Source organism: Vulpes vulpes, chromosome 1 (genome assembly GCF_048418805.1).
Source record: "Vulpes vulpes isolate BD-2025 chromosome 1, VulVul3, whole genome shotgun sequence".
NCBI classification, from domain to species: Eukaryota; Metazoa; Chordata; class Mammalia; order Carnivora; family Canidae; genus Vulpes; species Vulpes vulpes.
The window spans coordinates 115,581,520-115,599,420 of NC_132780.1; the positions used below are offsets into that span (position 1 = coordinate 115,581,520).

The 17,901-nt window shown below is 36.0% G+C and overlaps 1 protein-coding gene and 1 non-coding gene across 4 annotated transcripts in view; both read left to right on the top strand.

The window, feature by feature from the left end:
- The window catches only part of GRAMD1C (GRAM domain containing 1C), an 86,962-nt gene that overhangs the window by 14,816 nt on the left and 54,245 nt on the right, over window positions 1-17,901 (top strand). For 2 of the 3 annotated variants that reach the window (XM_072723537.1, XM_072723548.1), the window contains exons 3-5: window positions 4,626-4,710; window positions 13,261-13,364; window positions 13,970-14,065. In XM_072723537.1, the coding sequence (XP_072579638.1) occupies window positions 4,626-4,710; window positions 13,261-13,364; window positions 13,970-14,065 (285 nt within the window). The remainder of the gene's footprint in view (window positions 1-4,625; window positions 4,711-13,260; window positions 13,365-13,969; window positions 14,066-17,901) is intronic. The other variant, XM_072723553.1, reaches the window with a different exon arrangement.
- Window positions 6,986-7,084, top strand: LOC112913833 (small nucleolar RNA SNORD16). Its single transcript, XR_003233748.1, has one exon. It is a non-coding gene; the product is annotated as a small nucleolar RNA SNORD16 (small nucleolar RNA).

Genomic DNA, 17,901 nt, shown 5'->3' on the forward strand with positions numbered 1-17,901 from the left:
GGGTGTTATATAAGACTGATGAATCAATGACCTCTACTTCTGAAATTAATAATACATCTATGTTAATTGAATTTAAATAAAAATATTTTTAAAAAGAATATGGAGAATGACCTCTGAATCCGCTTTAAAAGCTCTTTAGACATTGCCACCTCTTACGAAGAATTAACACATTTAATTCTAACCCTACAAACTTTCTCCTTCTTTTATTTTTTTTTTACTTTTAGTTTGAGATAATTTTATATTCGCATGCAGTTGTAAGAAACGATACAGATAACCTGTATCCTTTAAACAATTTTCCCCCAATGATAATGTGTTGCAAAATTATATACAATATCGCATTGATACACATTGATATCACATTGACACAGAACATTTTCATTATAGCAAGAATCCTCTTTATAGACATAGCTTTTTTTTATAGTGTCCCCTCTCCCTACTCAACCCTTGTCAACCACTAATCTATTGTCCATTTTTATAATTATGTCATTTCATTTTTTTAACCAATTTCCTCTTATTTATTTATTTTTATTGGAGTTCAGTTTGCCAACATATAGCATAACACCCAGTGCTCATCCCGCCAAGTGCCCCCATCAGTGCCCATCACTCAGTCACCCTAAACCCTTGCCCACCTCCCTTTCCACTACCCCTTGTTCGTTTCCCAGAGTTAGGAGTCTCTCATGTTTTGCCACCCTCACTGATATTTTCACTCATTTTCTCTCCTTTTCCCTTTATTCCCTTTCATTAATTTAATTATGTCATTTCAAGAATATTATGTAAATAGTATCATACAGTAGTGACCTTTTCCATTTTTACTCATAATTCCCTGGAGATCCGTCTATTTTGTTTTGTGCACCAAGAGTTCATTCCTTTTTAAAGTTTACGTTTGTATGAATATGTGTGTGTGTGTGTATATATATATATATATATGAATGTATGTACGTATGTGTAGATATACATATATATGTATATATATATGTGTTTTATTTTTTATTTATTTTTAAAGATTTTGTTTGTCTATTCATGAGAGACATAGAAAGAGTCAGAGTCATGGCAGAGGGAAAAGCAGGCTCCCTGTGGGGAGCCTGATGCGTGGGACTCTGTCCTAGGACCCTGGTATCATGACCTGAGCCAAAGGCAAGATGCTCAGTCACTGAGCCACCCAGGTGCCTTATATGTATGTTTTAAAGTAGTCTCTGTACCCAGTATGAGGCTCAAACTCATGACCCAGAGATTAAGAGTCTCGCCCTCTTCCAGGAGAGCCAGCCAGTGCCCGAGTTCATTCCATTTTAATGCTGAGTAGTAGTCCATGGTATGGATGTACCACAGTTTTAAGCATATACCCAATGAAGACTATCTGGGCTATCTCCAGTTGGGGGCTATGATGAATAAAACGGCTATAGATATTCTTGTACAGGTTTTGTGTGAATATGTTTTTCTCTCTAGGGGTATGTATCCAGGAATGCAATTGCTGCATCATGAATAGTTGCATATTTAGTTTTAAGAAATTGCCGGGGGATCCCTGGGTGGCGCAGCGGTTTGGCGCCTGCCTTTGGCCCAGGGCGCGATCCTGGAGACCCGGGATCGAATCCCACGTCGGACTCCCGGTGCATGGAGCCTGCTTCTCTCTCTGCCTCTCTCTCTCTGTGACTATCATAAATAAATTAAAAAAAAAATTGCCAATATGTTTTCCAGAGTGGCTTTACCATTTTACGTTCCGAACACAATGTATCCAGTTTCTCCATATTCTTGCCTTCTTGCTGAGTGTTTTTATCATGAAAGGAGCCCTTCCGTCTTAATTTTGGATTCATCATGTGTCAGATATTTTTTAGGATTTTTTTTAGGATACCATTTTAATTCTTTTTGATATTTCCATTCTGGTGCTCTTCATTTCTTCTTGTGATTTTGAATAACCATGCTGTCACATTTCTTTGCAGCCTGACGGATTCTTTTTGCAATTCTTTAAAGTAGGTTTGCTGTTTCCATTGTTTATGGGGAGAAGTCCGCCATTAATTGTACTGTTTTTTAAAGATTTTTTAAATTTTATTTATTAATGAGAGACACACACAGAGAGAGAGACACAGAGAGAGAAAGAGAGAGAGAGTGGCAGAGACACAGGCAGAGGGAGAAGCAGGCTCCATGCAGGGAGCCCGACATGGGACTTGATCCCGGATCTCCAGGATCACGCCCTGGGCTAAAGGCAGTGTTAAACTGCTGAGCCACCCGAGCTGCCCCAATCATACTGGTTTTTACCTGTATGTGTGAGTCATTTTTCTCCTGCTGTTTCCATGTTCTCCCTTGTCTTTCAAAAGTTTAACTATGATAAAGGTTTTTAAATTTTTAAAATTTTTTAATTAAAATGTTTTTTTTCAATTTTAATCTACTTTATATATATGTTTTAAGATTTATTTATTTGCTTTAGAGAGAGAGAGCACTCACATGAGTTTTGTAGGGGCACAGGAAGAGGGGGAGAATCTCAAGCAGACTCCCTGCTAAGCGCAGAGCCCAAAGCCTGGCTCTATCTTGTGACCCTGAGATCATGACCTGAACTGATTGATATCAGGAGTTGGGCACTTAACTGAGTCAGCCAGGTATCCCAGAATCTCTTTTCTTTATCCTACTTAGTTAATTGAGCTTCTTCAATTTATCAATTAATGTTTTTCCTCAGGTTTTGAAAGTTTTAACTGTTGTTTCTTCACATGTTTTTCTGGGGATGCCTGGGTGGATCAGTGGTGGGGCGTCTGCCTTTGGCTTAGGTTGTGATCTCAGGGTCCTGGGATGGAGTATTGCATCAGGCTCCCCGCAGGGAGCCTGCTTCCCCCTCTGCCTATGTCTCTGCCTCTCTGTGTCTCTCATGAATAAATAGATAAAATCTTTAAAACAAAAAAAACCAAATGTTTTTCTTCCTCCGTTTTCCCTTTTACTCTCAGTACACTTATTTTGAATCACTTAATGTTATCTCACAGGTCTCTGAGTCTGTTCATTTTCTATAGTCTTTTTCATTTCTATTCAAATTGGATAATTTGTGCTAATCTATCTTTAAGTTCACTGATTCTTTCCCTGCCATATCAAATTTTTTTGTTCCTCTGGTGAATTTTTTGTTTCAGTGAATGTAGTTTTCAACTCCAGAATGTTCTGTTTTTCTTAAAAGAATTTTATTTTATTTATTTTTTCTTAAAAGAATTTAAAAAATATATTTGTTGAGATTCTCTACTTGTTGAATCATTGTCATATTTTCCTTTATTTTTTTTAAAGATTTTATTTATTTATTTGAGAGCGAGTGAGAGAGACAGTGAGTGGGAAGGGCAGAGGGAGAGAAAGAATCCCAAGCAGACTCTATGCTGAGTGTGGAGCCCAACTTGGGGCTTGATCCCAGGAGTCTGAGATCACAACCTGAACTGAAACCAAGAGTCGGTGCTTAACTGCGCCATTCAGATGCCCCTTCCTTCAGTTCTTTAAGCATGGTTCTCTTTAGTTGTCTGAACATATTTATAGTAACTGCTTTGATGTTTTTGTCTGCTAAATCTAGTATCTGAGGACCCTGAAAGACTCTGTTGCCTGCATTTCTCTTCAGTATAAGTCACAATTTTCTATTTCTTTGCATGTTTCTTAATTTTTATTAAAAATTATACAATTTAGATGATGTAGCAATTGTGGATTCTGATCACATCCTCTCTACCCCTAAAGCTTGTCATCAGTGGTTTTTGTTTAGTAACTTGCCTAGAGTAAATCTGTGAAATCTATTTCTTCTGTTTCTGCTCACCTTATTGTTGGGGTGGTTTTATTTTTAAAACTGACTGCCCAGTGGCTACCCCATATGTCAGCCAGTGATTGGTCAGAAATTGTGCTCAAATGCATACAGCCAGTAATATTTTTCCCTTCTGCTGAGAGATCTGTGTATAGGTTGGGGAATGCATTCAATGATCAGGATGTTTTCAAGTTTGTCTCAATTTTTGTTTTCTTGAGACTTATTATGTCTCTAGCCAGGAATGGTGGATAGTTTGGAAACTGTCTAGTCTCTACTACACCCGCATGCAGCTTCTCGTTAGCTGGGAATACAGGGGAAGTTTATCAAGCCCATTTATGGCTGTCTCTCCTCCAAGATCTCTTTGTTAGGTCCCCTGCTGATCTGCTAGGATGCTTGTTTCTTGGCCCAATTGATATTAGCAACCTCACACTCTCATGGATAGTTTCATAATTTTTCCCTCTTACTTCTGGGCATAGCTTTTCTGCTCTCCACTCTGAATCAACTCATCCATCTCTTTCAGCATCCCCTAAGTTCAGTAGATTTTCATGAACAAATACTTCTTAGTTTATTGTATGGCTTTGGTCAGTTTCCAGTAATTTGAGATGGATGTTTTTGACAGTTTTTTTTTCCAGTTGTATGTTTGCTTTTGCAGAGAAAATTTGCCAAACTCCTTACTCCAACATGCAGGGAGCTTCCTTTGCCTCATGTGGTGTTTTTTGAAATGTTTATATGTGGTCTTTCATATAAAAACATATGAAATATTGCATAAAAGCATGTTGTTTTACAGCCCATTTTAAATTTATTTCCTAAGATACTACATTTCAGTTAATCTAATGAAGATTATAATAAAATGGAAATTTAATCTTATTTATTATTGCAGATTTCAAGTTCCACCTATAAAGACAGGAATGAGGAATACAAGAGACAGTTCACACATTTACCTGATACAGAGAAGCTGATAGCAGGTAAAAAAGTTGTAAAAAACCATTTAACTACTTCATTATCAAAATAGAACTGATGAGTGACAACATTTTTAGAAAATTTAAGCCTTTATGCTAGACAGAAGATATTTTTTAAGATAAGCAGCATGTTATTATTCATAATTAGACAGTGTAAAACTAAGTTGTAATTTAGGGAGGAGTGATTTCTGACATAAAAATATTAAGTACCAGCTAAAAAAAATAGAACTAAAATTTATTGTCACAATTTCTTCTGGTGGTTATTTCATATGGTTTTGTAGGAGAAGTTTAAATTTGATGTTCAATATATATTACCTTTCCCTGGAAAAATGTACTCCTCAACAGATTATAGAGCAATTTTCTAGGGCTCTATTATTTTTGTATAATCTTTCATTTCTTTAAAAGTTTATTTATTTATTTTTCAGTAATCTCCATACCCATTGTGTGGCTTGAAAATATGACCTTGAGGTCAAGAGTCACATATTCTTCCAACTGAGCCAGCCAGGTGCCCCTTGTTTAATTTTTCAGATAGATTTTGTTTAAAATGGACTTTTAGAGAAAAAATCTAGCCAATTTTTCTTATAAAAGTACTTAATTTTTGATATAAGCTTAATGCAGATTCTGTATAATCAAAATATAGAACTAGGTTTTAATTTTAGTGTATATTTCACTTAAACTATGTATTCATAGAAATTTCTGATTTCTGGTATTGTTGGGCAATATTCAATACAGTGTAACTGAATTTCTAGATAGTTCAGCTTAGTACCTAAATATCATTATAATGAATTAAAACAACTTCTAAGAACATCTAAAGGAATGCATTCTCATGACAAAATATTCAAATGCTATATAAGGGCATTTAATGAGAAGTGAGTGGTCCCTCTGATCAAGATCACTGCAACATTCTTCCTGGACTATATAACCACTTTGAGTAATTTCCTGTGTATATTTCCAGAAATTTTCTTGTAGGTATTTCAAAAGGCATATATGAATATTCTTAACATAATTTTTTTTAAAGATTTTATGTATTTGAGAGAGAGTAGAAGCCAGGGGAAGGGGAAAGATGGAGAAGCCAACTCCACACTGAGCAGGGACCCCAATGTGGTGGCTCAATTCCAGGACCCCTGGGATCATGACCTGAGCAGAAGGCAGACTGAGCCACCTGGGCAACTCCCTAAGAGAGTTTAAATGGGAACATATTATGCTTACTCTTTGAACCTGTTTTTAGCTCCTTTTATTGGCATCACTTAAGGATCCACTTCATTCTTTTAATGCTTACCTGGTATTCAATTAAATGAACTTTGTACCGTAATTTATTTAACAAATCCTTTTTGATGGACATTTTGATTGCTTCTTGTCTTTTACTATTTCTGCTAATATTACATTGAAGCTTTTACATTTGTTTTGACACATATGTGCACGCATATTGTGGGATAAATTTTATGAAGTGGAATTGTGGCAAAAAGGTAATGAATATTTAAAAAATTTATTGTTGCCAAGTTACCCTCCAAAAAAGGCTACACCAATTTGCATTTTCATTAACAGTGTATGTAAATACCTGTTTTGCCACACCTCGAAACTTTGAGTAAAATTTGTTTGATAGAAATGGTACTTAATATTGTTTAAATATGCATTTCTTTAATTATAAAGGAGGTTGAACATCTATTCATATGTTTATAAACCTTTTGTATTTCTTTTCCTGTGAATATTTCTCTTCATAAACTGCCCATTTTTTCTGGTGGTTGTTTGTCTTTAATTTATAGTAGCTTGCTGGGCATTTAAAAATTAGATCTTAAAAAAAAATAAAAAATAAAATAAAATAAAAATTAGATCTTTGTCATGTGTGTTGCAAATGTTTGCTAGTTTGTCTGTTGAAGTCAAATACTTATCATGGAAACCTTTATAAAATTTATTGTACTTGTCACTGCCATCTTGAAAGAATTTAATCGGATGATAGTGATATATGCTCATTATATAACATTAAAGCTATACAGAAAAATATAAAGCAAACAACTGAAAGTTATTAATAATCCTAATACTTTGTTGCTTAATATTGTTTGGATAGCTTTCTAGGTGTTTTTCAGTATGTAAATTTGCTTTAAAAATTTACATTTTGCAGTTTTTTCTCACTGATAACAATAAACCTGTTCATTGTATGAAAATATAGACTTTTACAAAGTAGAAAACTAAAACCACATATAATTGTACCAAGCTACAGAGAGAAAATAGTTGATTATCCCATTTGATTAAAAAAAAACACTTGAGAATAAAATTATTCTTTTGCAATGATGTTGTAATTTGCGTCTTACTCTCTTCTCAGCGACAGTTGCCTGCTGTCAGTAAGCTGGTTCAGAAGGGTGATGAAAATTCTTACTGAGCAAAAAAGAAAAAAGAAAAAAATAGAATAAAACTATTCTTAAAAGCCAACAGTGAGAACACAAACAACCCACCTTAAAAAATGGGTAGACACTTTACAAAGATATATATGGATGGCAAATAAGCATATAAAAAATGCTCAGCATCAATTATTACAGGGAAATGCACATTAAAAGTCAGGTAAGCTTCATGCCGATGAGAATTGCTAAAATTAAAAACAATAACAAAACTGACAACACCAAATGATGATGAGGATGCAAAGCTACAGGACTCTCATACATTAGTGGTGGAAATGCAAACTGGGGCAGCTGCTTTGGATGACAAGTTGGCAGTTTCTTGTAAAGTTAAACATACGCTTAATCATATGACCTACAAATCCTAGTTATTTTTTCAAGTGAACCTTAAACTTATATTCACAAAAGTCCTGTACATGAATGTTCATAGCATTTTTATTAACAATTGGGAATAACCAAGATGTCATTCACCTGGTGAACGAATAAACAAACTGTGGTACATCTATATAATGATATACTATTTAGCAATAAAAAGGAGCAAGCTATTAATATGCACAGCAACATGATGAATCTTCAATGCATTTTTCTATGTGAAAAAAGTAAAATTCAAGGGTTACATATTTTATGATCCCATTTATATGACATCTGGAAAATGCAAATATATAAGGATGAAAAACAGATCTGTGGGTACTAGGAGGGGAGAGTGATTTCACAAAGGAATTTTTACAGTGATGGAATGGTTCTATATGATATTGGGGTGGTGGTTACATAATTGCATATTAAACCTTTACAGAGGTAACTTTATTGTATAAAAATTAAATCAACCAGGATATTAAGAGATACCGGGTTGAAATGCCATTGGCAAAATAAAAGAATCTAACTCTATTATAAATGAATGACATAATTGTACTCAAGGTGGGTTAGCATATATACATCCATTCCCTACTTCTCTCTGTTGCTAGGGCCTAGAAACAGCAATACCCCAGTAAGCAGTGAGCATGTCTAGGACCCAGATAGTGGTCTCTAAATGCCATTCCCCAATAAAAGAAATGAGAGCTCCTTGAAGAAATGGTCCATTCTGGGGCTGGGACAGTGAAAATACAAATAATTAACTGTGGAGTATCTTATAGTCTTACTATAGTGCCAGAAAGTGATTTCACAAGGAATTTTTACAGTGATGGAATGGTTCTATATGATACTGTGGTGGTGGTTACATAATTGCATGTTAAACCTTTACAGGGTAACTTTATTGTATAAAAATTAAATCTTCTTTCCCTTCCCCTAAGCTAAAGAGACTTTGAATTTAGGGGGCCCTTGAGCCTGGAGAGGCCTTAACCCTGTGAGGAAGTGTAGGGGGAGCCCCTTCCCACCTCCATCCCCTTCTGAAAGTGGTCAATGTTTACAAGCCCCTGAGGCCCCCCAGCCGGCCGCCCACCGCCCAGGGACTCCACCCCCATTGCTGTCCTTTCCCACCCTTCCTGGGTTGGGGTGGGTGCAGGGGCTGTTCTGTACTCCTTGTCTGCCTTGGACCCACAATCTCCCCTACTCCCACCCTATGTGACTCCCCTCTCTTCTACCTGCCCCTGTAAATATTCCCCTTCCCTCAGTAAAACTTGGTGTGTGTTCTCCCCTCCCCCCAAAAAAAGGAAGTGCTTAAAAAAAAGGAACCAACTTGAAAGAAATCCCAATGGTCAAAGACAGAATAATTTGAGCAATAAAATGAATGATTGTAATACTAGATTATAATCTGAAGAATAAAATAAATATCCATTACTCTATATTGATATAAATGCTTAAATAATTAAATGCATGGGGGAGAAGACACAAATTTTCCTCCACTAGTATTCCCAGGTAATTTATGTGCACATTAAAGTTTGAGAAGCTTTGATCTAGGGTAACACTAAAGTGCCATACTTAATGGTGAAAGCTTACTAGGTTCTTATTCTCTGTACATATAATGATGATGATGAAGAGGATCTCTAAAAAATTTTAACCAATCCACGTGTATTTATACAACTGATTTCACCAATGTGACCTCATGTGTAGCATCCAATATGCTGATAATAAACAGGCCACTGGTTTTGCTAATGAAAACCCTTTTTTAATGTCTATGCTAATTAGCTAAGCATTTGTTGTTGAACAGTAATAAAGGTAGCAGAAGGGTTTATAGTAGCTAGCCCCTGAAGGAGTGTAGTACTAATTGAATTGTTAGCTGACCTATCCCAAGTGTGAATCCCTGATTAGGACAACTATCTGTAGAATATTTCTGAACATCTGCTTTACCTGGAGTTCACATTTTTTACTCCTAATATTCACTTGTGCCTTCTTTTTTTCTTGCTTAAACTTGGCCAAAGAAAATGTTATGTTGGGGTAATATAATTAAAAAGAAAATATCCAGAAAACTTCTCCACAAAGGTAGAAAAGAAAGAAAACAGTTTTATTATTGAATAAGCATTCAACTGGAATGGGATGTGCATCACACGTAATATGTAATAGAGATAGTGAAGAGGGACGCCTGGGTGGCTTAGCTGTTGAGTGTCTGCCTTCAGCTCAGGGTGTGATCCTGGAGTCCCTGAATCGAGTCCCACATCGGGCTCCCTGCATGGAGCCTGCTTCTCCCTCTGCCTGTGTCTCTACTGTTCTGTCTCTCTCTCTCTCTCTCTCTCTCTCTCTGTTTCTCATGAATAAATAAAGAAAAAAAAAAGAGAGATTGTGAAGATAGAAAGAAATCTCACCCTTTTATATAACCAAGCAGACACAACCCTTTACACGTGTCCTAAAGATAAATGATAACTAGTCCTCAAGTAAGAGGACTTGATAGTACTATTTGTCATACACAGTTCACCATAAATTCACCTGATAATTGGGGCTACTATCTGTGTTAGCTAACTGGCTTTATGCAAAGGAAAAGTAAATCCATATCTTTATGACAAGAGTTAGTTTTGTAACTTGGAGCAAGATGCCCACGAAAGTTAAGCTCCTACCCTCTTACAGAAACTGGGAGATAAGGTTGCTATCTCTCTTGATGTTTACATTTCAGAGATAGGGCTACTTGGTCCTTGAGAAAACATTCCTGGGTTGTAAAGCTGGCACGGAGGCTTATTTTGCTTTTAAAAAGATTCACATGTATCTTAAAGGAGCAAGAAAGAACTTACAAATTTTCTAAAGAAAATGGTCAGTGAGAAGTGAGGGGGGAGTCTTTTTCCCATTTTGCACCAAGGAAAATAATTTTTTTTCTTTTTCAATTTGTATTTACCTCTACAGTTGTCTCAGGTAAAAAGCAAGCAAAATAACACAAAAAATGTAAAGTATAAAAAAGGAGAATGGTTGGGGCACCTACGTGGCTCAGTCAGTGGGGTGTCTGACTCTTGATTTTGGCTTCGGTCATGGTCCCTGGGTTGTGGGTTGGACCCTACCTTGGGCTCCACACTGGGTATGTAGCCTGCTTGGGATGCTTTCTATCCTTTTCCTTCTGCCGCTCCCTGCTCGCTCTGTCTCTAAAAAAATAAAAAAATAAGAATAAGGATAATGATTTCTTTTATAATTTAAATATTAAATTTTAGAAAAATCCTAAAAATGTTCCAGAGAGTCTTTTTTAAAGCAATGTTGGCATTTAGGGCTCCCAAAGATGATTGCTGTTAGAAAAGATACTTTGGGATGTGTGTTTCCTGATATGATTGTTCAAAAACACATTCCTTTAATTGACTGTTATCTCCCTTATGGATAGATATGCCTACATTCTTTGATAAAACTCTAAATAGGACAATCTTGTTTGTTTGTGCAATCTTACTCTAGTAGTATATGGTACTGATTCACTCCATCTGTATTTTCATAACACTTGGTACATATTTCTACTATAAATTTGCTGTGTTATAGTTAATAAAATACAACCTTAAGAATTGGAGCCATTCAATTGTTCCACAATTGATTATGTAAAAGCTTGTAAGTTGACATTACAATGACCTATGTTGCTTGGTTAATTTACTTAATTTTATTCTAACTTTCTAGTCACTAATTTATAAAGTGATAAAATCCATAAAACAATTTTTGATAAACATTTTCTATTCTATTCTAGATGAATCACATTGTTATTTGACTCACATCAGGTGGAATATTTGCCTTCTGAAATGATACTTATATGTTTGCTTATCAGTAGGGAAATTGAGAGTAAAAAAAGTAAAATCTCTTGGCTTAAAAAAAATTATTTTCCATTTCCTGAATAGGCCATATTGCTAGGAAGCCATTTTTTTAAAAAAAGTTTTTATTCAGGTATAAGTTTATTACAACAAAATATATCTGTCTTAGGACCTCCCCCCCAAAGATTTATTTATTCATCCTAGAGGTTGGGAGGGAGGAGCGGAGGAAGAGGGAGAGAGACTCTTCAGCAGACTCCTGAGTGTGGAGCCGGATGTGGGGCTTGATCCCACTACACCAAACTATGACCTGAGCCAAAATCAAGAGTCAGATGCTTAACTGACTGAGCCAGGCAGCGCCCCAGGGAAACCCTTTTTCAAACTACTGAAAAAAGTCTGTCAAGCTATGTCAAATAGTCTTCAGTTAAAATAATCAGTTGGTTGCTATAGCTTTGAGCATAGTTAATATAAAATAGTGCAGTGGTTCTCACAGTGTGGTCCATAGACTAGCAGTGTTGGTGTTACCTGGGATCATGTTAGACAAGAAACTACAACGCTCTATACGTGTTTAGTTAGAAACTCTGGGGAGGGACCTAGCAATCTGTTTTTAGATAAGTCCACCAGGTTTTTCTGATCTGAAATGAGAGAAGCATTAAATTAATAAAATGTTTCAGTGGCTTAGATAAAAATTTCAGGACACCTCAAGGTGACCTTTAACCTTTAGCCCAATCCTTGTTTTAGAGATGTGTACTAGTAATGAGTAACTTAATATACTTAACTATTTACTAAGATTTTTGTTTGGGGGCATCTCAGTTTTGTTTTGCTGAAGGAAACATTTTGAAACACTGAATTTCTTGGCTCAATTTTTAATATCTGCTAGAAATTTAACATAATTAAATTTAAATTTTTTGAGGCTCATAACCTCAATATCTTTTTCCTAAAATTGCTAGTCACTTCATATAGTTTTGAAATTTGTCAATTAAACTAAATCTCCTCACGCAGCCCTTTATATCTTGAATTATTGGTAGTTTAGCCATACTATTTCCATTAGCCGAAAAGCTAAATCTAAACCATGGTATTAATTTACTGGTGCATAGTGACACTTATCAGAGCACTCCTGATTTTGCTGGATTTTAACACTGAGGTAGAGAGGATCAACTTTGAAACTAATTTAAAATGTATACAATTTCTGGAATAATTCTTGTCCCCTTCCTCACCCTTTTCCAATGTGTAACTAATTAATCACTAATTTCCCATCAGTACTACCTCTTAAATATCTCTGAATTTAATTACTTCTTTCTCTTAATACTGTCATCTCTTGGTCTCAGCCACTGTCTGTTTTCCCCTGGACTTCCAATTCATAGTTATCTGAATCCATTCTCACAGAGTGAAAAAATTAGTCCTTAATAATATATATCTGATCATGCCTGTTCCACTTAATATTCGTCAATGTCAACAAAACAAACAGAACAACTGTCAATGGCTTCTTTGTAAAGTCTATGGTCTACTATAGCCTGTGAACCTTCCGTGACCTAGTTTCTTCTGCTTCTGTAGCCTGAGATCTTTGTAAAGTTGCTCAAATGTGCTTTTTCTTTCTACCACAGGGTCTTTGCACATACTCTTTCCTCATGGTGCAGCTGACCATTTATTGACCTTTAGTTCTCAGTTTAAAGACTACTTTTTCTGGAGAACTTTTCCTGATATACTCTCTCCCTGCCCGATCCCCTCCTACCTGTTTACTCCTATTATATTCTCTTACACCTGTCTCTCCACTTTGATCATTATACTTATTTTTGTATTTGTTTATTGTATACCTTCCCTTCTAGACTGTGTTCTGCAAGGGCAAGGTCCATTTTTGGTAACACTGGTTTCCAACAAAATATCTGGTATATGGTACCAAAGTATCTGAATGAGTGAGTGAGTGAATCGACAAACAATAAACAAAGAGTGATGACTTTCCATGTGTTAAAGTAAGATAAGATTATAAAATTGCCAGATTTTTGTGAATAAGCTGTTCCTTCTTGTGTATCTAGATTATGCTTGTGCTCTTCAGAGGGACATTTTGCTGCAGGGACGTCTATATCTTTCAGAAAACTGGCTGTGTTTCTATAGCAACATCTTCAGATGGGAAACTACAGTAAGATTTATTTTGATTTGATTTGTTGATACAAATAATTGCATAGGTAGCAATGTATACAGTCCTCCTAAAAACAATGTATTTTAGATTGCAAAGTAAATTTATATATTTGTGTATTGTACTTGTGTATACCTGTAATATATATATATATATACAATTTATATTAGAATTTATAATCTTATTTTCTTAATACATCAGGCTCCATTTGAACATATTTAATGTAGTTGGAGAAAGAGATTTCAGGTTGAAAAAAAGCTTGAACATACATCCATTTGACTGCCAAAATCATGTCTTATGTGACAGACTGTCTGAATTTTGTTTGTGTGTGTATGTGTTAATATGGAACACGAACACCCACATGTCTTTTCACACTCTGTCCTAAACTTAGAGATAAGAGCTGTGGAGGAAATTACCAATGAGAGAGAATGTCTGACTGCTTACCCTGTTTTTCTCAGAGAATGCAAGCATGTGCTTATATTATTACTAACTCCTTCAGGCTTTTCAACAGAATGTTCTGGATTAGATTGATGTAATGCTTGATATTTTGTGCTGTACATATTTCTGAAAAATCCATTTAATAATTTTTCATTTTTATGTGTGTTTAGATTTGTATTGCGTTAAAGAACATAACCTTCATGACCAAGGAGAAAACTGCTCGACTCATCCCAAATGCTATCCAGATTGTCACGGAGGGTGAAAAGGTGAAAAACTTTTCTTTTTTTTTTAATGTTTTTTTTAAAAAATAAATTTATTTTTTATTGGTGTTCAATTTGCCAACATATAGAATAGCAACCAGTGCTCATCCCATCAAGTGCCCCCCTCAGTGCCCATCACCCAGTCGCCTTCCACCCCCGCCTACCTCCCCTTCCACTAACCCTAGTTCGTTTCCCAGAATTAGGAGTCTCTCAAATTCTGTCTCCCTTTCTGATATTTCCCACTCATCTTTTCTCCTTTCCCCTTTATTCCCTTTCACTATCCTTTATATTCCCCAAATGAATGAGACCATACAATGTTTGTCCTTCTCCGATTGACTTATGAAAAACTTTTCTATCTTTGCCATTACATAATGTGGAGAAAATCTGCATCATACTGATTCATCAGTGTTGGTAATGTAGGCGGTTCTTCTTGGAGTTAGGAATTTGTGATAGAGATATATTGTGTTTAATACTAGATTTCTGTATAGTTAAATAATTATTGCTAATTAAATGACTGCTAACATTTTTTGTGCTTTATAGTTCACAGAGAACTTTCTCCCATATATTTTACTTATTATAAGAGGTAGGTAGGATGAGCATTAGTAAAACATCATAATTCTGAATACCCTAAAAATTCCATATTTAGTCAATAGTGCCTGCTATTTATGCATTCATTTACTTATATCAGTATGCCCTCATAGTTGCTTGTTTTATTCAGTGAGTTCTAATCTATTACTAATAAAAACAAATGGTTCTGGTGAACAAAGAGATTTGGGTAGCATACAGGTAAACACAGAATCACTATAAATTTTTTTTAGGATGGCAGCTAACTGCCATCGTTTTTATTATCTACCTACAATATCTGCCATTTTTTTTTTTTTTGTGGGGATATATGAAGAATCTTTTTGAACCCACCTGGAAGATTGATGAGGGCTGTGTGTGTGTGACATTAGAAGTAGAATGCTGAGAAAGAAGAAGAAATAAGGAAAAGAAGGAAAGTATCGAAGGGAATGAGAAGTAAAGGGAAGGAAGGAAGAAAGCACAGAAGGAAGGGAGGCAGGCAATGAACAAAAAAAGAGAAGCAGGGGAGAGAAACACTATCATGACATTGATTCATTATAATGATACTTCTAAATCTTGTAGTTTCTTTCAAATGTACTTTGAGTTTTATTTTTATTTTTAAATAATCTTACAGAATACTTCCCAGTATGGTTCAAAAAGTTTCTCTTCTGAACTATTTGAGAGTAAATTGTCACTTTGAAGCCTCATCACCCCAAATATTCTAGCGTGTATTTCCAACAAAGACATTCTCCTGCATAAGCACAACCTAACCATCAAAATCAAGAAGTTAACATTGATCATTGCCACTGTTCAGTCCTCACACCTTCTCCTATTCTTCCAATAATATCCTTTATCACAAATAGGCACAGTTTAGAAATACATAATTACATTTACTTGTCAAGCTCTTTAATTTCCTTATTCTGGAATAGTCCCTCAGTCTTTGATTTTTGTGCCCTTGACACTTTTAAAGATTACAGGTTATCTTGTAGGATATCCCTAAATTGTGTTAATCTTAATCTGATATTTCCTTGTAATTAAACTTAGGTTATGCACTTTTGGCAGAGATGACATGAAAATGATGCTCTTTTCTTTCCATTGCATCCTATCAGATGGCCCGTGATTTCAAAAAAAAAAGATGGCCCGTGATCTCAATCTCTACCCTTGGTGATATTCACTTGGATCACCTGATTCAGGTGGTGTCTGCCAGACTTTACTATAAAGTTAGTCTGTTTTCCTTTGTAATAATATTTTGTGGCCAGCTACTTTGAAACTATGGAAATATATGATTCCTCATCAGACTTTAAATGTATGCATTCATTTACTTATATCAGTATGCCCTTAATACTATCATTATTTATTTTGATGCTTAAATAGTCCCAAATTTGGGCAACAGGAGGCTGTCAATGTCCTGATTATTCTCAGCATTACTTGAGCATTTCCTTGCTTTTTTTGGCATAAGATGTTACAGGCTTTCCCTACCTAAGCCCTGGAATCAGTCATTTCTCCAAAGAGTCCTGATTCCTTTTAAGGGGAGACTGATATTAGAAGCCAGTATGTTCATTGCTATTGGAGTATTACTATTTCTGAGCCTGCTAAATGGTCAGAATAAGGGTATATGTGATATATATGTAATTATATAATATACACACATAAATACCCACTTGTTCATCAATGTCTACTTATCTTTCATAAGCCATGAATTTACTGTGATATCTCTATTCCTATCAAACACCACTTCATTTTTGTTTTTGCTTTTTCCTATTTGTAAGTCCCTTCCCTGACTGTGAGAAACCAGGCTCCCATTATCCTCAGTATATTTACTTATTTGATCATTTGGCCTCTATGTAACCAGTCTTCCTCTCCTTTGCCACTCCTTCCCCACATGGGTGTCCCTCCTCTTTTTGAAAATATTTGTTTATTTGAGAGAGAGCGAGTCTTAAGTAGACTCTGTGCTGAGCACAGAGCCTGACTTGGGGCTTGATCTCATGTACTTGACATCATGACCTGAGCTAAAACCTAGAGTTGGATGCTCAACTGGCTGTGCCACCCAGATGCCCCCCAACATGGATGCCCTTTTATGTGATTTGGTTTCTGACACTTCAAGTCAGGCTGCTGCCCATCCCATCACAACACAGAAGCTCTCACCAAGTGAAAGCTCCCCTCACTCTGCTTAGGCTGACACTCTGTACTAAGTCCCTTCCTTGTATTCACTTTACCCTCTACCAAGTCACCTCCTAAAGGGATACCTTCCATTCCCTGCTTGTGCACAATATTCTATGCTAATCTGTCATTGTATGTGGTTGCCCCTCTTACCCCTTCAGTTTCAGACCCTCCAGCACAAAACCACCCTCATGGACTCCATCACACTTCACCTCATCTGTCATGCTTTTGTAGGCTACTCCCATTCATGATCACATTCTTCACCATGCTTGGGCTCTGACACCCATACCAGGCTACCTCTTTACACCATCACATTCCGTGGGCTCTGACTTATGCCCATCACCCTGTTCTTATTCTAACGCCATGCTCCAGATCATCCTCATACATGGAGGCCCATCTTACCTATTTGGGCTCTGACACCCCACATAGGGTGACCCTTCTATGTGGACAACCTCCTCAACTTTTCTGTTTTGACATTGTTTTGGGCTACTGCAGCTTCTTTCTCCCTATCTTCACCTCTAGTGTAGATACCTACTTTTCTCTGTTCCACCAACAGCTTTAGGGCTGAACTGTTCAGGAAGGGAAGAAGAGCTAAAAATACATATTCTTAATTTTGTAGTCAATACAGGAATACATTGCATTCCCCAACAAAGTCATCAAACAATTCTTAAACTAACATCTTCTTTCCATGCCTGTGGTCCCCAATCATATTGCTTCTCTAGAGGCAAACACTGTCAGCAGTTTGGTATGTATCCTTTTGGACTTTTTTCCTTTGTGTGTCTATGTGTGTGTGTGTGTGTGTGTGTGTACACACATATTTAAATGTATATATATATATATACACATACATATAGTTTTGCTTTGTTTTTAAAGTAATGCTATTTTATACATGTTGTTTTTCGGTTCTCCTTTCTTAAAAAGAACATCTCTTGGAGTCACAGGTTAGCACATATAGATGGAGCTATTTCTGTTTATTCATGTGCTATATATATATTATTTCATAGAATGAATTTACCATGGTTTCCTTGACCATTAGTTCACTTGCAATATTTTATTATTATCAACAGTGCTGCAGTGAATAGCCTGACACTGCCTTCTTAAGCTCATGTGTGACTGTTTCT